At 41.6% G+C, this 20,000-nt stretch overlaps 3 protein-coding genes across 9 annotated transcripts in view; 2 read left to right on the top strand and 1 right to left on the bottom strand.

Moving 5' to 3' along the window:
• The window catches only part of LOC113647568 (retinal guanylyl cyclase 2-like), a 13,036-nt gene extending 7,563 nt beyond the window's left edge, over positions 1-5,473 (top strand). For both annotated transcript variants that reach the window (XM_047805751.1, XM_047805749.1), the window contains exons 13-19: positions 1-4; positions 420-594; positions 717-815; positions 1,775-1,869; positions 2,486-2,571; positions 2,750-2,835; positions 4,537-5,473. The exon at positions 1-4 is cut by the window's left edge and continues 189 nt beyond it. In XM_047805751.1, the coding sequence (XP_047661707.1) occupies positions 1-4; positions 420-594; positions 717-815; positions 1,775-1,869; positions 2,486-2,571; positions 2,750-2,834 (544 nt within the window). In that variant the 3' untranslated portion in view covers position 2,835; positions 4,537-5,473. The remainder of the gene's footprint in view (positions 5-419; positions 595-716; positions 816-1,774; positions 1,870-2,485; positions 2,572-2,749; positions 2,836-4,536) is intronic.
• Positions 5,474-6,798: 1,325 nt separating this feature from the next.
• On the top strand, positions 6,799-16,926 carry irs4a (insulin receptor substrate 4a). Of its 4 annotated transcripts, none has more exons than XR_007139003.1 (4): positions 6,799-10,194; positions 10,572-10,642; positions 14,410-14,740; positions 15,737-16,926. XR_007139003.1 is itself a non-coding variant. In XM_047805748.1 (3 exons), the coding sequence occupies exons 1-2, from the start codon at positions 6,972-6,974 to the stop codon at positions 10,610-10,612; spliced, it is 3,264 nt and encodes a 1,087-aa protein (XP_047661704.1). In that variant the 5' UTR covers positions 6,799-6,971; the 3' UTR covers positions 10,613-10,642; positions 14,410-16,926. The 4 variants fall into 4 exon arrangements, 2 of the variants coding, with proteins under 2 accessions (XP_047661704.1, XP_027010146.2); XR_007139002.1 differs by having other exon boundaries at positions 14,410-14,751; XM_047805748.1 differs by having other exon boundaries at positions 14,410-16,926.
• Positions 14,817-20,000, bottom strand: part of atg4a (autophagy related 4A, cysteine peptidase) — a 9,284-nt gene continuing 4,100 nt past the window's right edge. For 2 of the 3 annotated variants that reach the window (XM_047805752.1, XM_027154349.2), the window contains 5 exons: positions 19,728-19,806; positions 19,148-19,293; positions 18,663-18,719; positions 18,458-18,569; positions 17,290-17,979 (listed from right to left, as the gene is read on the bottom strand). In XM_047805752.1, the coding sequence (XP_047661708.1) occupies positions 17,915-17,979; positions 18,458-18,569; positions 18,663-18,719; positions 19,148-19,293; positions 19,728-19,806 (459 nt within the window). In that variant the 3' untranslated portion in view covers positions 17,290-17,914. Of the gene's footprint in view, positions 14,847-17,289; positions 17,980-18,457; positions 18,570-18,662; positions 18,720-19,147; positions 19,294-19,727; positions 19,807-20,000 lie in introns of those variants that run through there. The other variant, XR_007139004.1, reaches the window with a different exon arrangement.

Here is a 20,000-nt window from a genome sequence, read left to right as displayed (position 1 = left end):
CAAGGTAAAAAGATTTTATTATTAAAATGTAATAATAATGATGGATTAACTTCATAAATTAAACAGTTCTCAGATAATAATATCTGATATCTTACACCATACAATCTTCTGAAATGAACTGTGAGTGTGTCTGCGGGTCAGAATAAGGAGCTTCCTAGGGAGTGTTTGTTGAATAGAGTAATGATCCTACATGGGAGATTATACTTCTTTTGTAATTAGATTAACCCTATAAGATGTATATATAGAAACACACACACTGACCTTTGAAAGAAGTGAAGTGCAAATTAGCTGGACGAACTTAATAAAGTGTATTGTAAACTCTCACAACTCACATTCAATAATCAATACACTTAAAACATTAATGAAACTTATTTATTGTGTACCTAAAAATACAGTTAACTCACACCTCTGATATTCAGGTGGAAACAATTGGAGATGCTTACATGGTGGCGTCTGGAGTTCCTGTTCCCAACGGTGACCGACATGCTGCTGAGATCACCAACATGGCGCTGGACATCCTGAGCGCTATCGGCACCTTCAAGATGAGACACATGCCTGAAGTTCCAGTACGCATTCGAATCGGACTTCACACGGGTCAGTAGCCTGTAGAGTCTAGTATGAGCTCCAGAGAGACAACAGAGCCCTGCTTTAAAACATGGGACAAGTCCCATGTCCTGGTCTCAGGACTCATCTTTACCAGCCACACTGTGTTTCAGGATCGTGTGTGGCTGGAGTCGTCGGTCTCACCATGCCTCGATATTGTCTGTTTGGGAACACAGTGAACATCGCCTCCAGAATGGAGTCCACTGGCATGCGTGAGTGACTCAAATATCTAAAAATACAACAACATGGCAGTCAGGAAGTGAAAGAGAAGTGATGTTTTACCGCATTGTTTCCTAAGAACAAGGGAATGTGTGAAATAAACATTACAGTTTGTTTTTACTGAGCTAGCAGATAAAGCAAATTTAAGACCTTCTCCTTGGATTATTACAGTGGTGCGATAGTAAATAGAGTATTAAAGCAAAGGAACAAAAGAAATTAAAACTGGGAAGTCCAGTATTCACAAAACAGTCCTGCTAATGTTCACAAAGCCAAACAGCAGCTGTACTATTAAAACACAGCTAATTAAATAGGATTAATGTTAATACGTTTTTGCAAACTGAAAATTAAAATGACATCACAGATAACATTCAGACCCACGTGCAGGGGTAAAAGGAGGTTTATTAGGGAGAATGACAAAAGTCTGGGGACACAGGGACACGGACACAGACACAGACACAACCAGACACACTGCCGCAGGGTTAAATAGGGGAAGCAATCATAGAAACACGAGGAACAGGTGTGCAGGGAAGGGATTAAGGATCAGGGCGGGGCAACACACGTGACACACACAAACAAAAACACATGGCACAAGACAATACCTGCCAGAATGTCCCCCTAGTGTCCAGGCAGGGAAAAGTCCAAACTGTTCCTGACATGAATAATGTTCAGAGGAATTTATCATTTTTTTTAGGAATATTCGGAGAGTTAGTGTGATTATCAGAGTAGATTAGAGTAATTATCAGTGATGAGGGAGTTTTTTTCCTTACCTCAGTCGCCTCAGACTTGTTTATTGGGAATAAATACACATTTAAATAGAAATCTAATATTCATTTTGAATTTTGTATTGTATTAAGCTTTGTAGAATATTAAACTTTTTGTATTATGTTTCTTGAGAGAAAATGTTGTACAAATAAATTTAAATTGAATTGATTTGGAGTGTCATTGTGTGCAGCGTACCGCATCCATGTCAGTCACACCACGGTGAAGATCCTTCTGGACCTTAAGGAAGGATATCAGGTCCAGATACGTGGAAGAAGTGAATTAAAGGTAAATACAACACACACACACACACACACACACACACACACACACACACACACGCATGCACGTGCGCACACGCACACACACACACACACACACACACACACACACACGCACGTGCGCACACGCACACACACACACACACACACACACTCGCACACACACACACACACACACACACACACACACACACACACACACACACACACACACACAAACACACTTATGTTTACATTTCACAAGTATCAGTAATATAAAATATTAAACCGTATTAAATATCGGTAAAACATTAACAGTATTAGGGTTAAATGAATGTTCAGGCCACAACAGATCAAAAAAACAGGATTTTACAGGGAACAAAAACCAAAAACAAACAAATATTTTCATTGATTTAAAAAAAAACAAAAAAAACCCCAATAACATAAATACAGACAGTGCAGATATAACATTTCCCCAACAGGCCGAAATTCTTACCCAGAATCTGTCACTTCCTGCCCAGCTACAGAAGAGTCTGATGTTAGATAACTGAATACTAGGTGATAAGATGATCGTCTGCACAGAAAGTATCTGCTCCTACAAACTGTTTCTAATCCCTGATTAAATTACGCTTCACTCCCGGCAGGGCAAAGGGATGGAGGAAACCTACTGGCTTGTGGGTAAAGATGGATTCACTAAACCGCTCCCTGTTCCCCCTGAGCTCAAGTCAGGGTAGGTTTATTAATCAGTTCTTTTAGGGGTAGCTCTCTTTGTTCCTGGAGGTAAACATCATGTGATGCTCAGGACATTTTGGCAAGACCTGGCCTCCAGGATTGAAGCTGGTTGCCCCTTTCCCCGTCCCTGTATTGTGTTTGGCTTGTTTATCGTGCCTCTTTAATATATCTTTCAGACAAATGGCCCACGGCTTGCAGATGGAGGAAATCGCCCGATTCAAACGGAAGAAAGCTGAGGCCCAATTAGCAAAGAAGAAATGAGGTAGTGTTATGCATCCAGCGCTGGAGCTCCAATCATCGCAGCACTGTTCCTGACCTAAACTCATTACAGTGTTTATTTTAAACTTTATTTCATGTCTCTGCTGTGATTTTGCCTTCATTGTCTCAGACGTGTGGGGTGGTACTTAAAGAACAATGAGGAGCAGGTATTCATAAAGAATCTGAGTGTTTTATTGTTTAACATCCTTCCTTAATAAACACTGTTAAATCAGCGGTGTTTGTTGTTGATCAGATGTGATTAACACCTTAGTTACCTACATCACCACTTTAACTGAAGGTTGGATTTGTGCCTGTTTATATTTAGTGTCTGTGTGTAATATTTAAATGATGTGTATTGTTGTGGCAGTCGTGGTGAAGGTTAGCAGTGTTTAAGTTCAGGAGAAAGTCTCTCAGTAGTGACAAACTGTCACACAGCTCAGATCCTTCATGAATACAACTTTATACAGAATCTGATTCCACTTTCTTTATGTCTGTCTGTCTCCACATGTGCCTTATTCATCTATAAAGCTTTGACTATGCTTCTTTCATTTCTGGCATCTCCATCATAGCCTGGAATTTCCTTCATACACTTCCTGGGCTTGTGTGATATACAACGTCCTTACTTGTCATTGGCAGAAAACTCTTGATCATTTCCACCAGGTCAGGTGTAAAGAGGAGCAGTGAGAACATCAGCACTGTGCAGTCAGGAGCTGCTTACAGACAGACACAAGCACACAAACTCAACAGGATTTATTGGTGATCCACAGAAACGTTAAATACTGACCCACATTTTCACTGTTGATTTAAAGCTCAAAGTGTTTCAACACATTTGAATGCTGAACACAGCAGGAGAGAAAAAATGGTATTACTTCCTGATTATTTCTAACATTTATAAAGGGTTTGATTTGGTGATACGAATATTAATTAAATATAGTATATATTTCTTTTGTTTCACTTTCTGACCATTTTCAGTCAGATTTTTTCCATGTCAACCCTAATAAATATATTTACCTGATGTTAACTGTACACGTGTGTAATGTTCACTAAGCGGAACACACACTGATACAGGTCATTTCTCATGAATGAATGTAAAACATTCTCTGGTCACTGTGAGTCGGAGGGAAGGGGCGGGGCTTCCAGGTGCGGTCAGGTAACATCAGAGAGATCAAAAACACCTGCACAGTTCAGTCCAGATTCATATGTGCATTGGATCGTTTCCTGTTTTATTGTAGAGTAAGAGGCTGATTTTCTGGAGGATTTATGAGAGGGAACTCGAGTTTGTTCCTAACCCTAAATAGTTTACTCTTAAGTTAAACTGTGGAGCTTCTACACAAACTTCAACACATCTACTAATCTAAACTAAATTAATCTAATCTAATCTAACAGATTAAAGATCACTGGATATTGTAGCTGTGTAATATCATGTAGGTCTAATTAAACTGTTATATCACACAAGCCTGCATTCTTCTGAAATCTCACATAAACTCCTTACATTAATAGTAATGATTTAGCAGTGTTTAGTGAAGGACTGAATAAAACCAAATGAGGCAAAGTGAAAGCTTCATGTTTGCCTCCTTTTCTTCACTGACTGTGTTAAATGACTAATCTACACAGATCCCTAATCCTGGCAGGTCTCCTGAGGAACGAGTTGGACGAGGGGTTTTACAGATGATCTGAACTGATGTTGCTTATTGCTGTGTTGCAGGTCAGAGATGGTGCGTGACTTCAAGCAGCTGCTGCAGAAAGCAGTAAAGAAGATCTTGGTTGTGAGGCATGTGGCTCAGCTGCCCAATGTGGACTTCACTGAGGAAAATTTTGTGATCCACCATCATTAACAGCTCTACTGTGATGGACATTAAGAGATCAGGAGCACAAAAGCAATGTCTGTAATGTTTAAGTTTCCAGAAAAATAGTTTTCCCCCAACTCATTAATGTCACAGAAACTGTTAGAGAGAAGGTTTTTTCCAGCATCTTTTCTTCATTCCACAAAAGCAGGCATAGATGAGGAGAACATGTGAGTTATAATATCTGACTGAAGAAGCAACTCTTCAACTTGGAAGAATCTGAGAATGAAACCATGATTCTTTTAACGGGGTTACGGTACCTTTCATCCCAGAGGACAAAAATGATTCATTCTGTACTTGTGGAGGATGTGGTATGTTTAAGAGTTAAGAGATGAAGTGCTTTTGGCACCTGGAGATGATCAGATACCTCAGTAAGAGGTTCTTTAAATGAATTCGGCTGTAATGTTTATACTGGGACTGTAAGGCTAAGCCAGAGAAGATCAGACTCTGTTCTCACCCATTACTCTGGTTCACTAAGTCCAGGAGGATCAACCTGAACTTTTGAACAATGAAATATCTGTTTAAAAATACGGTTTAAAACATTGGACTAACACAAAGATTATAATTCCAGCATGTAGTCGTGTTCTTTTTTTTTTGAACAGATGTAATAGTTACATCTGCATTTTTTTATTCTAATGACTTGTCCAGGATTAGTCCTGTCCTGTAATGTAGTAAACGACCTGTTAGATGGTATCATATGTAATGCCCTGAATGTTGTCTTGTGATTTAGAAGTGTAATATTGATTTAAATTATTATTGCAATGGATTGAGATAAATTGTCAGCAGTGACACTCACAACTCCAGGGTTTGATTCTGAGCTCAGGTTCGTGTGTTGGTGTAGTTTCACATGTTCTCGGGTTCTGAGCAGATTTCCTTTGCTTTCTCTGGTTTCCTCTCATTCCACAAACACGACAGAAACCAGAAGATAAAATTGCCCTTAGGGGTGTGTGTGGGTGTGTGTGTGTGTGTGTGTGTGTGTGTATATGTGTGTATATGTGTGTGTGTATATGTGTATGTGTATATGTGTGTGTATATGTGTGTGTATAAGTGTGTGTATATGTGTGTGTATATGTGTGTGTGTGTGTGTGTGTGTGTGTGTGTGTGTTTACACCCTGACCATGATAAAGCAGTTGGTAAAAGTGAGTTAAAATAAATAGAAAAATAAAAATGTGGAAGTCTTTAAAATTTTTCTTCATTTTTTAATTGTGCTTGAAACAGAAAAATACATTAACACAAGTACAATATAACAAACAGCAGTTACAGAAATTAATAACACGCAATATATGTAGGTTTTGACCAAACAAACAAACAAACAAAGAAATAAATAAATACCCTTTAGACAGACAGATCCATGTCTCTGATTATAATCATGTTAAACACAGAACCCTGAAATGACACCAGAATAATAGACTTCAGTAAAAGGTTAATTTCCCTTTGTTCACAGCAGCTCATTGTGATCCTCCATCTCCTGCCTTTTTGTCTCCTTTTCTGGAGGAACCTCGTCCTTATTCTCATTACACATCTTTCTTTTTTTTTAAGCCACGCCTCTGTCTGCACACAGGACCAGTCGCACCAATCAGACGCGAGACACCAGCGGATCCTTCCATGTTATTAGTTGCTGTCTGTGCCAGTCACAGATCTTTTGAGCGTCTGGCCAATCAGAGGCCTAGTTGCCTAGCATGGCCCATCTCCTGTACCTTCCCTATCGCCCTGAACTTCTCGCTGACGTTTGTGTCACGTGATGTTTTCGCTGGGTCGTAGTGATGTGTAGCCACCATGAGTGAAGGGAGAAATAAAGCTGGATCATGGCAGCGTTTCGGTGCGTCTGCTGAGGTGCCACGTTTTGTCCTGCGTTTTATACTGAAGATCCGCCAGGACACCGCGTCACACAGCGGGGAGGATTTATTACGTTAAGGAGGGAAGCTCATCTCTCATTCTGTGTGTGTGTGTGTGTGTGTCTGTCTCATTCTCTCTCTCTCTCTCTCTCTCTCTCTCTCTCTCTCTCTCTCTCTCTCTCTCTCTCTCTGTCTGTGTGTTTGTGGGTGTCTCAGTGTGTGTCTCTCTCTGTGTGTGTGTCTCTCTCTGTGTGTGTGTGTCTCTCTCTGTGTGTGTGTCTCTCTCTGTGTGTGTGTCTCTCTCATTCTCTCTCATTGTGTCTCTCTCTCTCTCTCTCTCTCTCTCTCTCTCTCTCTCTCTCTCTCTCTCTCTCTCTCTCTCTCTCTCCCCAAACTCCCTCCCAAAAATGGGCCGTGCGTCAGTGTAACTGAGGTAAAGTGACCTTTAATTTCATCGTCCCATGGCAGATCTCCACGATAACGGCGTTATGTTGCCGCGGGAGACGCGTCGTGTTGCAAAAACGGCGGCGGTCGCGACCAGCGGTGAGTCTTCATCCTCCTCCTCCTCCTCCTCCTGCTGCTCAATCAATAACGGTGGCTCGCGCTTGCCCGCGCACTCCACGGCCTCTGCTCATCACCACCACCACCACCACCACGGTGCTCTTCCGAGGAGACACCCACCACCTTACCACTTCAGAGTTCATCATCTTTTCCCAGAGGAGAAAGCTCAGGATCCTGTGGTGAGGAAACATCTCCCCGCGCTCCAGTACAAGGTGCACGACTCTGCCTTCTGCCGCGTCCTCAGCACGGACACCACCGCTGCCGCTCTGGCCGCCGCCGCCGCCGTGTGCTCAGGCAGTGTGGATGCTGATGTGTGGAAGTGTGGATATCTGAGAAAACAGAAACATGGACACAAGAGGTTTTTTGTGTTGAGGGGACCCAGCAACCTTGGGCCCAGTCGCCTGGAGTACTATGACAGTGAGAAAAAATTCCGAAATGCACTAAAAGCTGCTGCCTCCACTGCCGGTGTTGTGTGTCCTCCTAAGAGGGTTATTTACCTGTCTCAGTGTTTCACAGTCAACAAGAGGGCTGATGCTAAGAACAAATACCTCATTGCTCTTTATACTAAAGATGAGTATTTTGCTATGGTGGCTGACAGTGAGCAGGAGCAGGAGGACTGGTACCTGGCCCTCACAGAACTGATGACCGAGGGCAAAAAGGGGCAGCTGGACACGGACGAGTTAGATGACGGTTATGGGACCATTTCACCTGGGACCATTTTTAAAGAGGTGTGGCAGGTGAATGTGAAACCCAAAGGTTTGGGGCAGACCAAGAATTTAATGGGGGTGTACCGTCTGTGCCTTTCCGCCAAGACAATTCACCTAGTGAAGTTAAATTCCGAAACCCCTGCTGTGAACCTGCCTTTGATGAACATTCGCCGTTGCGGACATTCGGAAAGCTTTTTCTTTATCGAGGTGGGACGCTCTTCTTCTATTGGTCCAGGTGAGATCTGGGTACAAGTGGAAGACTCTGTAGTGGCTCAGAACATGCACGAGACCATACTGGACACTATGAAAGCTTTAAAGGCCTTTCCAGACTTCAGACCACGGAGCAAGAGCCAGTCCTCTGGTTCCAACCCCATACCATTTATCACGACGCGCCGCCACTTTGGCAATCTCCCTCCCAGCCAGACAGGGCTCCAGCGTGCCTCCAGAACTGATTCAGTGACGGGCATATCTCCTGCAGGAAAGAGTAAAAGCATGATAGGACAGCGCTACCGTACGTCCAGTGAAGGCGAGGGCACCTCAGATCGACCGCTCAGCTCGGGCACGGGCAGCTTGTTGCACCTAAACACACCCTGCCTCAATGTGGGCCGGGAGGAGAGTGGTGGCTGCTGTACCCACGCTTCACCTGGTTTTGCCCATCATACCCGCTCTGCCTCGCTGCCCGTATCGCACTTCCTGTCTGCTACCAGTCCCATCAGCGTTTCTAGCAGCAGTGGCCACGGTTCAGCCTCAGACACACACACACGACCCTCCAGCTCCTCCATCTGTGGCTCTCCCAGTGATGGAGGTTTTAACTCCTCTGATGAATTCTGTCCAAGCCCATGTGACTACAGATATTTCCATGCAAGCAGCAGTACACCTGAACCTCACAGTGACACTCCGCCCATTAGGGAGGAGAACCGACTTGTGGACTACATGGCCATGGATTGGTACAAAGACACACAGGGTGGAACCAGGACTTTTGAGGAGGAGAGCAGTTATATGGAAAGAACTTTTTTCAAGCTCACACATTACACCAAGCCAAAACCTGGGAACAGTTTAGGTGTCATGCACCAGAAAGCAACACAGACTTCATCTTCATTAGATGAACCGAGCCCTGTGGAGTCAAAACGGCATGCTGTCTGCTCCTGCCTCCTTAAAGCAGACTATAAATCTTACTCTGAGTTACATCACCCAAACAGGCCTCCCTCTCTCAACACAGACGGTCAGAAGAAACTGCTTAAGGAAGACGGTTACATGCCTATGATATACAGCATCATCTCCTCTCCTCATACAGATTACACCCCTATGCAACCCAGAGCAAACGACCCGGTCTCCCTGCACCTTCATCCGTGCTCCTTACAGCAGCTGGACAAACACGGCTACATGATGATGCTGCCACAAGACAACCCTTCTCCTGGAATAAACAGTCCCTCCAGCAGAAGCCAAAACGAATATGATGAATACATGGACATGTCCCGGGTAAGTGCTGCTGAAGGCTACAGGCAGACTTCCCCTGAAGGCCCCAAGTCTTATGGCTCCTATTTCTCTCTTCCACGCTCTTACAAAACCCCGTGCCGAGAGGATCGCCGAAAAGCAGAATATGTTCCCGAGTCGCCTGTTGAACCTCTGAGTCCTACCAGTCCAGGAGAGTACATTCACATGGAGTCTGGAGACAGGCCTCCTCATGCAGGCCCCACATCCTCCCCATCGGCAGTGGACTCCCCCACCGGGCCGAGTTCTCAGCCTTGTTATCAGCTGTGCTGCTCTTCACCTGACCATGACTACATGGGTCTAAACATGGACAACCTTCTGAAGAACCGTCCTCCTCGCCATTCTCTCGTAGCCCCGTGGAACCCTCCGAACTACGCACGCCCCTTAGGGTGCACCTATGGCCAGGCTCAGAATGACTTTGTCCCCAAGAACATCCACAGAGAAGCTGAGAGTCCCTCCAGGCTGATACAGCACCTGTGTGTGTCAGAAAGGTCACCCAGCCCTCAAACTGAGCCTAAGGTCATAAGGGTAGATCCACAAGGCCGGAGGAGACACAGCTCAGAGACTTTCTACCCTTGTTCTGGTGGCACTGCGGGTGGATGTACTGCTAGACCCTCTGCCATTGTGAATCTTGTAGAAGGCTGTCGATGGCAGAATTCGGCCTCGTTTGACAGCATGTGGTCATACACAGAAGATCAAAGATCTCCAGACTCTGTTCTCCTCACTGCTAACTGTGCCACTGGAGGAACGTGCTGCAACGTTTCATCCAGCTACCTCAACTATATCGCTCTGGACCTGAGGGAAGTCCCCAGGATGACCCACGATGCCACACCTCCATACCCATCTCACGGGACACTTGAGGAGCATGAGCTTTGTGCTTGTTTGGACTTATCCAAGTCAGGAGGACACACCACTGCCTCCAAAGGTTGGTTGTATTTTTGTCTCCCCTTATGCTACAAGTTAAATGACGACTAACCTGGCAGCTTTTTCACAGAGCAGTACATCACACACCCCGGACCGCTCGCTCACTGCTAATTTACTGCTAACTATCGAATGCTTGTTCAGTGTCATTGTTTCTTTCTTTGCTTTTTGATTTTGTGAGATGTTTTTTCTTTTCAGTATCAGTATTGTTTCAGCCCTAATGACTCGTCACTGCCACTGAAATGCACACAGTTACATTTTTATTTCATTTGGCAAAATGAATATTGCAGCTTTTTGTGGGGTTTTGCACTGAAAATGAGACTAAATGCATAAAGGTTTCTCGTTGGCTCTCATCGTGTCTGTCATCGTCTGTGACTGAAGCTCCTGCAGATCTACAGTCTACACTGTCTTCTGCTTCCTGACTGATGATTTAAGTAACAGAAATGATTAACGTAAGTGAGGGGACGCAGTCTTTGTGTCCCTCTGGTGTCTGCTGGTGTTTATTTGTGTGTAATTGTGAGTCTTTAGACACTTTACACTTACATTAACCCACAGGTTTGTGTTCAGCTCCTTTAAAGCTTCGTTTCATTTCTCTCATCATTTATTCCTTTCTCATGCTGTAAAAAACCCCTCATGAATAAATATGAATAAGTTCAGCTTGTGGTATGATGTCATGCAGTGAAAGTCAGCGCTCGGCTTCTCCTTATTGCTGAGATTACGGACTGTAACTAAATCACAGGAGATCTTTACAGGAAACTCTTCTGCTTTAATAAGAAGATTATTTAAACAAATAATATAAAAATCTCACACTGATGATGGATTATTACCAGATGATACTGAACACGACAGCGTCAGTTACATTACAGCAGGAATGTAACCGTGTGTGTTTGGTGTGTGTGTTTGGTGTGTTCAGTCTGTTGTGCTGTGTTTGGTGTGTTTGTGTGTGTTTGTTTGTGGTGTGTTTTTTGTGTTTTGGTGTGTTTGGTGTGTTGTGATGTGTGTGTTTGGGGTGTTGTTTTGTGTGATTGGTGTGTTTGGTGTGTGTGTGTTGTGGTGTGTCTGTGTGTGTGTGGTGCAGTGTGTTTGGTGTGTGTGGTGTGTTGTGTGTGTGTGGTGCGGTGTGTTTGTGTGTGTTGTGTTGTGTGTGGTTGTGTTTGGTGTGTGTTTGTGTGTGTGGTGTGTTTGGTGTGTGTTTGTGTGTGTTTGTGTGTGTGGTGTGTTTGGTGTGTGTTTGTGTGTGGTGTGTGTTTGTGTGTGTGTTTGGTGTGCGTTTGTGTGTGGTGTGTTTGGTATGTGTTTGTGTGTGTTATGTTTGGTGTGTGGTGTGTGTTTGTGTGTGGTGTGTTTGTGTGTGTTGTGTTTGTGTGTGTGGTGCGGTGTGTTGTGTTGTGTTTGTGTGTGTGGTGCGGTGTGTTGTGTTGTGTTTGTGTGTGTGGTGCGGTGTGTTGTGTTTGTGTGTGTTTGGTGTTCTGTGTTTGGTGTGTTTGTGTGTGTGGTGCGGTGTGTTGTGTTTGTGTGTGTTTGGTGTTCTGTGTTTGGTGTGTGTGGGGTGTGTGTGTGTGGGGTGTGTGTGTGTGTGTGGGGTGTGTGTGTGTGTGGGGTGTGTGTGTGTGGGGTGTGTGTGTGTGTTTGTGGGGTGTGTGTGTGTGTGTGTGTGTGTGTGGGGTGTCAGACGTCTGGTGTTAATTATTACCCAATAAGCACAAGTTCCTCCTCTACACAGTGACTGCACTCTTACATTTATTTATATAAATGATGCTTTTTATATGTTTATGATTATATTTATCAGCTCTACATCAGTCCATACGTTTACATACGTTTACATACGTTTACATCAGTCCATACGTTTACATACGTTTACATACGTTTACATCAGTCCATACGTTTACATACGTTTACATCAGTCCTTATGTTTACATACGTTTACATACGTTTACATCAGTCCATACGTTTACATACGTTTACATCAGTCCATACGTTTACATACGTTTACATACGTTTACATCAGTCCATACGTTTACATACGTTTACATACGTTTACATCAGTCCATACGTTTACATACGTTTACATACGTTTACATCAGTCCATACGTTTACATACGTTTACATACGTTTACATCAGTCCATACGTTTACATACGTTTACATCAGTCCATATGTTTACATACGTTTACATACGTTTACATCAGTCCATACGTTTACATACGTTTACATACGTTTACATACGTTTACATCAGTCCATACGTTTACATACGTTTACATACGTTTACATCAGTCCATACGTGTCCATACGTTTACATACGTTTACATACGTTTACATCAGTCCATACGTTTACATACGTTTACATACGTTTACATCAGTCCATATGTTTACATACGTTTACATACGTTTACATCAGTCCATATGTTTACATACGTTTACATACGTTTACATACGTTTACATCAGTCCATATGTTTACATACGTTTACATACGTTTACATCAGTACATACGTTTACATACGTTTACATACGTTTACATCAGTCCATACGTTTACATACGTTTACATCAGTCCATACGTTTACATACGTTTACATACGTTTACATACGTTTACATCAGTCCATATGTTTACATACGTTTACATACGTTTACATCAGTCCATACGTTTACATACGTTTACATACGTTTACATCAGTCCATACGTTTACATACGTTTACATACGTTTACATCAGTCCATACGTTTACATCCGTTTACATACGTTTACATACGTTTACATCAGTCCATATGTTTACATCAGTCCATACGTTTACATACGTTTACATCAGTCCATACGTTTACATACGTTTACATCAGTCCATAAGTTTACATAAGTTTACATACGTTTACATCAGTCCATAAGTTTACATCAGTCCATAAGTTTACATACGTTTACATACGTTTACATCAGTCCATAAGTTTACATCAGTCCATAAGTTTACATACGTTTACATCAGTCCATAAGTTTACATACGTTTACATCAGTCCATAAGTTTACATCAGTCCATAAGTTTACATACGTTTACATCAGTCCATACGTTTACATACGTTTACATCAGTCCATAAGTTTACATACGTTTACATACGTTACATACGTTTACATCAGTCCATAAGTTTACATACGTTTACATACGTTACATACGTTTACATCAGTCCATAAGTTTACATGAGTCCATACGTTTACATACGTTTACATACGTTTCATACGTTTACATCAGTCCATACGTTTACATACGTTTACATCAGTCCATAAGTTTACATACGTTTACATCAGTCCATAAGTTTACACGCCCCGTGTGCAGAAACATGGATGTATTCGACTGAGCACATGTTAATCTGAACAAATAAAACTCTGATCATCACATTTACACTCTTTATATCAATTATTTTATATAAATATAAACACAGATTTGCACAAAAACACCAACATTACAGTTTAAAAACTGCTATTATTATTATTATTATTATTATTATTAATATTAATAATAATAATAATAATAATAATAATAATAAAAACAATAATAAACACATAAATAATGATTACTTTTAGTTTAATACAAACATCTCAGGAAATGATGTTAATGTTAATATTAATTATTAATTATGTTTCAAACCTCTTCATTCTCCTCCCTGAGACGTGTCGTGAGACCAACAGGCCGAATCTCACCGTCTGTCCTGAACTGGGGACGTTATCTTAATTTAGTCAAACAAATCAGTCGCACACACACACACACACACACACACACACACACACACACACACACACACACACACACACACACAGGACAGAACAGAGACAGATTATATTAGTTTTATACAGAATAAACACTATAATGTTGTGACGCTGTGATTATTCTGTAAATATCCACAATGTCGTGGTGAAGAACTGTTTTATTAAATACTTCTGATTTAAGTCAATAATGAATGAACTGTGTGTAGAGATTTATAACAGCCTGTAAACTACACAACATCTACACAACATCTACACATCTACACAACATCTACACAACATGTACACAACATCTACACATCTACACAACTACACAACATGTAATACAGATATATATTACAATATTAAGTAATACATTATTTGTTTAAGTATATTTTAATGTTTTTTATATTTAAAGCTCTACCAATAAACACCAGTTTCTTTTGAAAATGACGTGTGTGTGTGTGTGTGTGTGTGTGTGTGTGTGTCGCAGAGTGAACATGCTGTATGCTGGGAGGAAATCAGTATTTTGGAAATCCAGTGGACTCCAGAGTGCAGAAGAGGAAGCTGCCTCACCCTCATCCTCCTCCTCTTCATCAGACCTCGAACTGCAAAGACTGAATAAACTACACAGCCTCTGTTGCTCTGTCTCTTACATAACTGCCTCAGACTGGTTCCATTTTTATTGTTCAGTTAAAACACACGTGTGTTATTGTTTACGTGAGTGACTGCGCTGATCTGAGCTGTGAACTTCATCTGACTTCGAGCACTTACTAAACTCCATCATGTTCTTCTTCTCAGTCCTCACAACCTGCTGAATCACTGTAAATACCAGGTGCTTGTGTATTACATGAGATTTTGTAAAAATGTGCCAACTACTTAGTAGTCCCCTTAACACACACACACACACACACACACACACACACACACCTCTTTATTTATTTAGATCGATTTGTCTGTCTGAGACATTTTAGACAGTTTATTTTTTTGGGGAACTTACACATCAGTTAAGGGATTCATATTGGCCACACACACACACACACACACCCACACACACACACACACACCACCTTTAAAGTGAGACTAGTTAATATTTTGGGTTCCACTGGGGACTTGGATGCGCTGTATATTCCTTATAGCTGAATGTTCTGGTGATGTCGATGGCGTTTGGGGTGAATCCTGTTCCCAGCGTGCGAGTCTTCAGACTTCCACTGATTCCTTTCTGCATTCACTAAAACACTTCAGAAGGTCCACAGATGCTGCAGAAGCACATGTGTGTCTCCTGAAGCAGTAGATTGCAGTGATGTTTAGAGAGAGTGTTCTAACGTCTCTGAGCTCTGAGGAGTTTCCCCTCCTGGAGAGTGGGGTGGGGGGTGGGGGGTCTCACTGAACACAAACTCACACTTAGCACTTTGTAGTTATTAGATAAATTTAAATAAATGTAAGACAGCGTTTCTGATTCACATCGTCACTACCTCCAGTCCAGATCACTGGAAATCGATTCAGTAAATCTGTCTCATGCTGAAAAAGATAAATGTTTAATCACCTGGAATCTCTTTAGATGTAAAGTCTAGTTTTTACACACACACACACACACACACACACACACACACACACACACACACACACACACACAGAGAGAGTCTCTTTTTGTATTTGGAATGTGGAAGGCCACTGAGTAACATCTTTTCCTTCTGTTGTATTTTTTTTATTTATTTTGATTTTCTGTGAAAATGCTGCAGATGTGTTGAAGTTTTTTACTGTCTTCAGTTTCAGCCAGAGGACAAAGTTTACTGAAATTGTTCCTCTGGTCCACACAGGTGACGTCCACACAGGTGACGTCCACACAGGTGACGTCCACACAGGTGACGTCCACACAGGTGACGTCCACACCGGTGAAGCCTCCACTTCCTCTCAGTGCTCTGTTCTGATCTCTGCTGCATTCATTCACTTACTTATCCATTGATTGATTGAATCTGATCCAGTTCTGTTCACTGCACACGGCGCCGTCTGTACGGAGCCTCGCTGGCTCACGTGACGCTTACAGAAAGGAGATGTTCATGTAAATAATGAAGTTATTTAAGAACGTGTTTTCTCAAATCTTATTTATTTATTTATTTATTTATTTATTTATTTATTTATTTATTTATGGTTTCTACCTAAGGGATATTCCCAGTCCCTTCCTTGCCTGTACCTGAAAGCTTTATAAGAAGACGTGTTGGCTAGAGGTCGTGGTGGAAAGCTGTGTAGTGAGAAGTGTTTAGCTTTGCAGTAGTCGTCCAGATTGATGTTGGGGCAAAAATCCCCACGCTGTATGTCAGTGAGCTTTCCATTTGTTTCCATGGCACTCTGGCAGCCATAGTTTTTTACTTTAACTAGCATTTATGTCATGATATTGCGTTGCTTTTAATGTATGTAAATGTGATGTGGGATTGAGGGAGGGGTGAAGAATACTAACAGTCCTCTAGGTTTTTTGGGAAGTTTCCTAAACTGCAGTAATGAGCTGAAAAAGAATCACGCTCAGGTTTTTATTTTGTACTTTGAGATCTTTTGAGGATCTAGAACTGGGGAACCTGATATTGTAAGCAGTGGAATCATGGTATTGGTCTTTTTTTATTTACCTTGTTGTTTGAGTTTTTAAGGAAGAGAGCAGCAAGAAAAAATGAGCTGAACTGGGCAGAGTGTGCTGATGATTTGCATTTCTTTTCTCTTGAGGATTCCAGTCAACGCTCACAATCTCCTGCTTAAAGTCTGTGATTGAACCATGCTGGGAGAACCGGATCATTCGAAACACTGTCTTCCTTTGTAAATATTGTAATTTTTTGATATCCCTTTCTCTTGTTGATCATGCTACACAGCACCCACTGTCCATGATCTCAGAATGAGGGTGTTTGGGGATTTTTTTGTCAGTTCTACATTTTTATATTTTATTTTTGGTGTATATTTAACAAATTGGGTTTTGCTTGTCATAGAGCTATTGCAATAAAAAAAGTGCCAAGGTATTCCTTTCTGGGATTGATGCTTGTGTTTTCTTATCAGATGTTTGTGATCCAACATGATGCAACATTGCTCCAAGATGTGTTAAGGACAGAGATTCCCATCTAAACATCACTGACACAATAGTGCGGTATTATGGCGCAGAACGCTGAATGCTGCCCTCTGCTGGACAAACTGAAGATCACCTGCATGTTCTTACACGTCAGGTTACTGACACGTGATTGGCTGGTTGGCAGGACAAGTGTGTGCACTGGTGTTTCTAATAAAATGTCCAGTGAGTGTAAATCTAAATGAATGTAATATATGCCGAAGGTCCAAATCCACAAATTAATCAGCTGCTGTAGTTTAAAAATATCAATACTGCAAAAGTCAAAAATGGTGAAGACGAAATGCTTATTGTTTCATTTCATTTTGAAAGTTTCATTTTTTTTACAGATGCTTTACAAACCTGCAGAAAAGCTGCATTAAATATTTTTTTATTTTCAAGCATATTTATATAAATGCACAATTAAAAAAATGAATTTATTTATTATTTAACTCTGTTTATGATGGACACATTTTAACTGTGTGTGTGTGTGTGTGTTGAGGCTGTGGCAGCATCATCATCATCCTCATCAACTCCATGCTTGTTCTCTAACAGGTCCTGTGCAGTAGGCGATGTTGTGATACAGTACAATGCAGTTCATTCAACCTGAGAATTCTCCAAGTCATTTTATACACACACACACACACACACACACACACACACACACACACACACACACACACAGTGGCTACAGTAATCCTTGGCTTGTTCTAATTGAGAGCTTCACCCTCTCCGTCCTTCAGCTCAGCGTTCCCAGCTCTTTAGGTCCTGGTGTATCTTTGTTGTTTATTTATTTGTCTGTGCTTGGTGTTGATCTGAGGCACTTTTACGGTGTGGAGAAGTTGAACACTGAGGTTGATCTGAGGTTTCAGCCCAATCAGCTTCCTTTGATTGCATGAAGGTTAAGTTGTGGAGTTTAAGCATTCAGGATCTCAAACTCCTCCTCAGACTCAAACAGTTTCTCTGTGGACTCGATGAACTCTACAAAGGAAAAAACCTGATCATGAAACTCTGAAACTGATTTTATTAACCATTTAACAAATGATAATCTTCATCAAGTTCCTGAGTCACACCTACATATACTTAAATATCTCACGTCTTTTCAGGCAACAACAATTTAAAAAGTTTTTGTGTGAGAATGTTTTCTGGTTTTTCATGTAGCAAGCTGCAGCATAGAGTGTATTATTACTGCACCTAGTGGTCATAATGAGAACTGCAACTGGCACTAGTACAGGAACCAGGCTGCCCCATGCTGCCCTGCACTGCCCCTGTTGCTCCCCACTGCCCTGCACTGCCCCACTTTGCCCTGCCCCATATTGCCCCGCACTGCCCCACGCTGCCCTGCCCCATGTTGCCCCGCACTGCCCCACGCTGCCCTGCCCCATGTTGCCCCACACTGCCCCACGCTCATGCTGTTAACAGCTAATCTATACGAGCTGGTCGGGATCAGTGATCTCACCTGCTCCTGTGGTCTGCACCTCAGGTTTAGTCGGAGGAATGAACGGAGGCCAGTGAGACGGATGTTTCTCCACCAACTCAAACATTCGCAAGTTTCGCTTCTTCAGGATTTCCTTCAAGGCCACAAGCAGAAAGAATTAAAGGACAAATATAATAAACTACTGATCAAAAAATCCATCAGCAATGAGGAACATTTAAAGCTCTACCTGCTGAACCTGATTACACCAGCTGTCAAAGTCGTCCTCACTCTTACAGAAGAAACCCTGTGAAGAAGCGCAGATAGAACAAACATGAATAATTTCACATTACAGTTTTATTCTACTCAAATTTTTATTTTATTTATTTCATTTTTTTAATTTATTTTCATTTCAAAATTCAAATTACTTGTTAAATAATTTCCATTTTTTCTCCCCAACTGCTGCTAATCAGTTAAATATTAATAAGGTATCTGATTAAATTTTAGGTTTGTGTAATGTTTAACAAATATTTGGACAAATAAATCAGTTAAAATATTTACTTTTAATTTATTTACACTTCAGTAAATCTTTAAATGCAGATTTTCACTTCACTATTTTTTGCTTCATGTTTCTTTAAACTGACTCAGATTTTGACTCAGAACTCAAATTCTGCTGCTCAGGTTTCCTCAAAAAATCCGTTTGAAATGATTCGGACTTCATCACTGCAGCCTCACCAGAGCTACAGACGGGTCCAGGCACTCCATCTTCATGCGATGAGGACTCCTCTGGCAGTGGTAGCTCTGATCATCCACCCCGAGCTCCGTCTCTGAGTCCACAGCTGACTGGGTGGTGTGAGGGTCCAGATAAATCAGCTCATCATCTGAGGAGGACGTGGGCAGTAACAGTGAAAGAAAACATGTGAAACCTGCACTTAGTTTTCAGTTCACACACTTTACACTCGCCCCCAGACTTTAACACCATGACAACAAACATCGAGAAGAGGAAGAGGAAGAGGAAGAAGAAGAAGAAGAAGAAGAAGGAGAACGACAGATTGCAAACATGAAAAACCAAATCAATCATGTTTTCAGTTTGATCCCAGAACATGAACAGATGAACAGATTAGTGTCAGTATTTTACTCTGGTCTAAGATTATTGTCTTTTACTCCATCGATCCAATTCCTTTAATCATGCTGCTAAAATAGCCCACATGAAACTGCCCCAGATCAGAACACAGCCAGTGTCCCGTCAGTTTGTCCTTTAGTTTATCACTGTGTTAGTTTCGCTTGTGTTGTGTGACTCAGAGAAGAAACTCACCTAGAAATCCGATAAAGTAATAAGCCAGGTTGGGTTTTCCACCAAGAACTCCACATGACTGAGGCATCTTAAAACATTCCTTTATTAAAGAGAAAAGATTTCATTTTCAAAATGTGACCCAAGATGATTCACTGCTCCGTATTTGTTACCTCAGTAATATTTCATCAACATTTTTGATGCTGTATGTGAAGTCAGTGTTTCTGGTGTGAACTGAAATGATTTGAGGTTTAAATGAAGGAGGTCAGTATCTTAAAAACATCACACAGGAACCCA

Source organism: Tachysurus fulvidraco, chromosome 21 (genome assembly GCF_022655615.1).
Source record: "Tachysurus fulvidraco isolate hzauxx_2018 chromosome 21, HZAU_PFXX_2.0, whole genome shotgun sequence".
NCBI classification, from domain to species: Eukaryota; Metazoa; Chordata; class Actinopteri; order Siluriformes; family Bagridae; genus Tachysurus; species Tachysurus fulvidraco.
Note: the sequence above shows the minus strand (reverse complement) of the source record. Positions and strands in the feature narration are given on the sequence as shown.

Excerpts from the sequence above, each read along its gene's own strand:
- irs4a (XM_047805748.1), top strand. The coding sequence starts at position 6,972 with ATGGCAGATCTCCACGATAACGGCGTTATGTTGCCGCGGGAGACGCGT. Across the intron at positions 10,195-10,571 it reads ACACACCACTGCCTCCAAAG|CTCCTGCAGATCTACAGTCT; the intron begins GTTGGTTGTATT and ends CTGTGACTGAAG.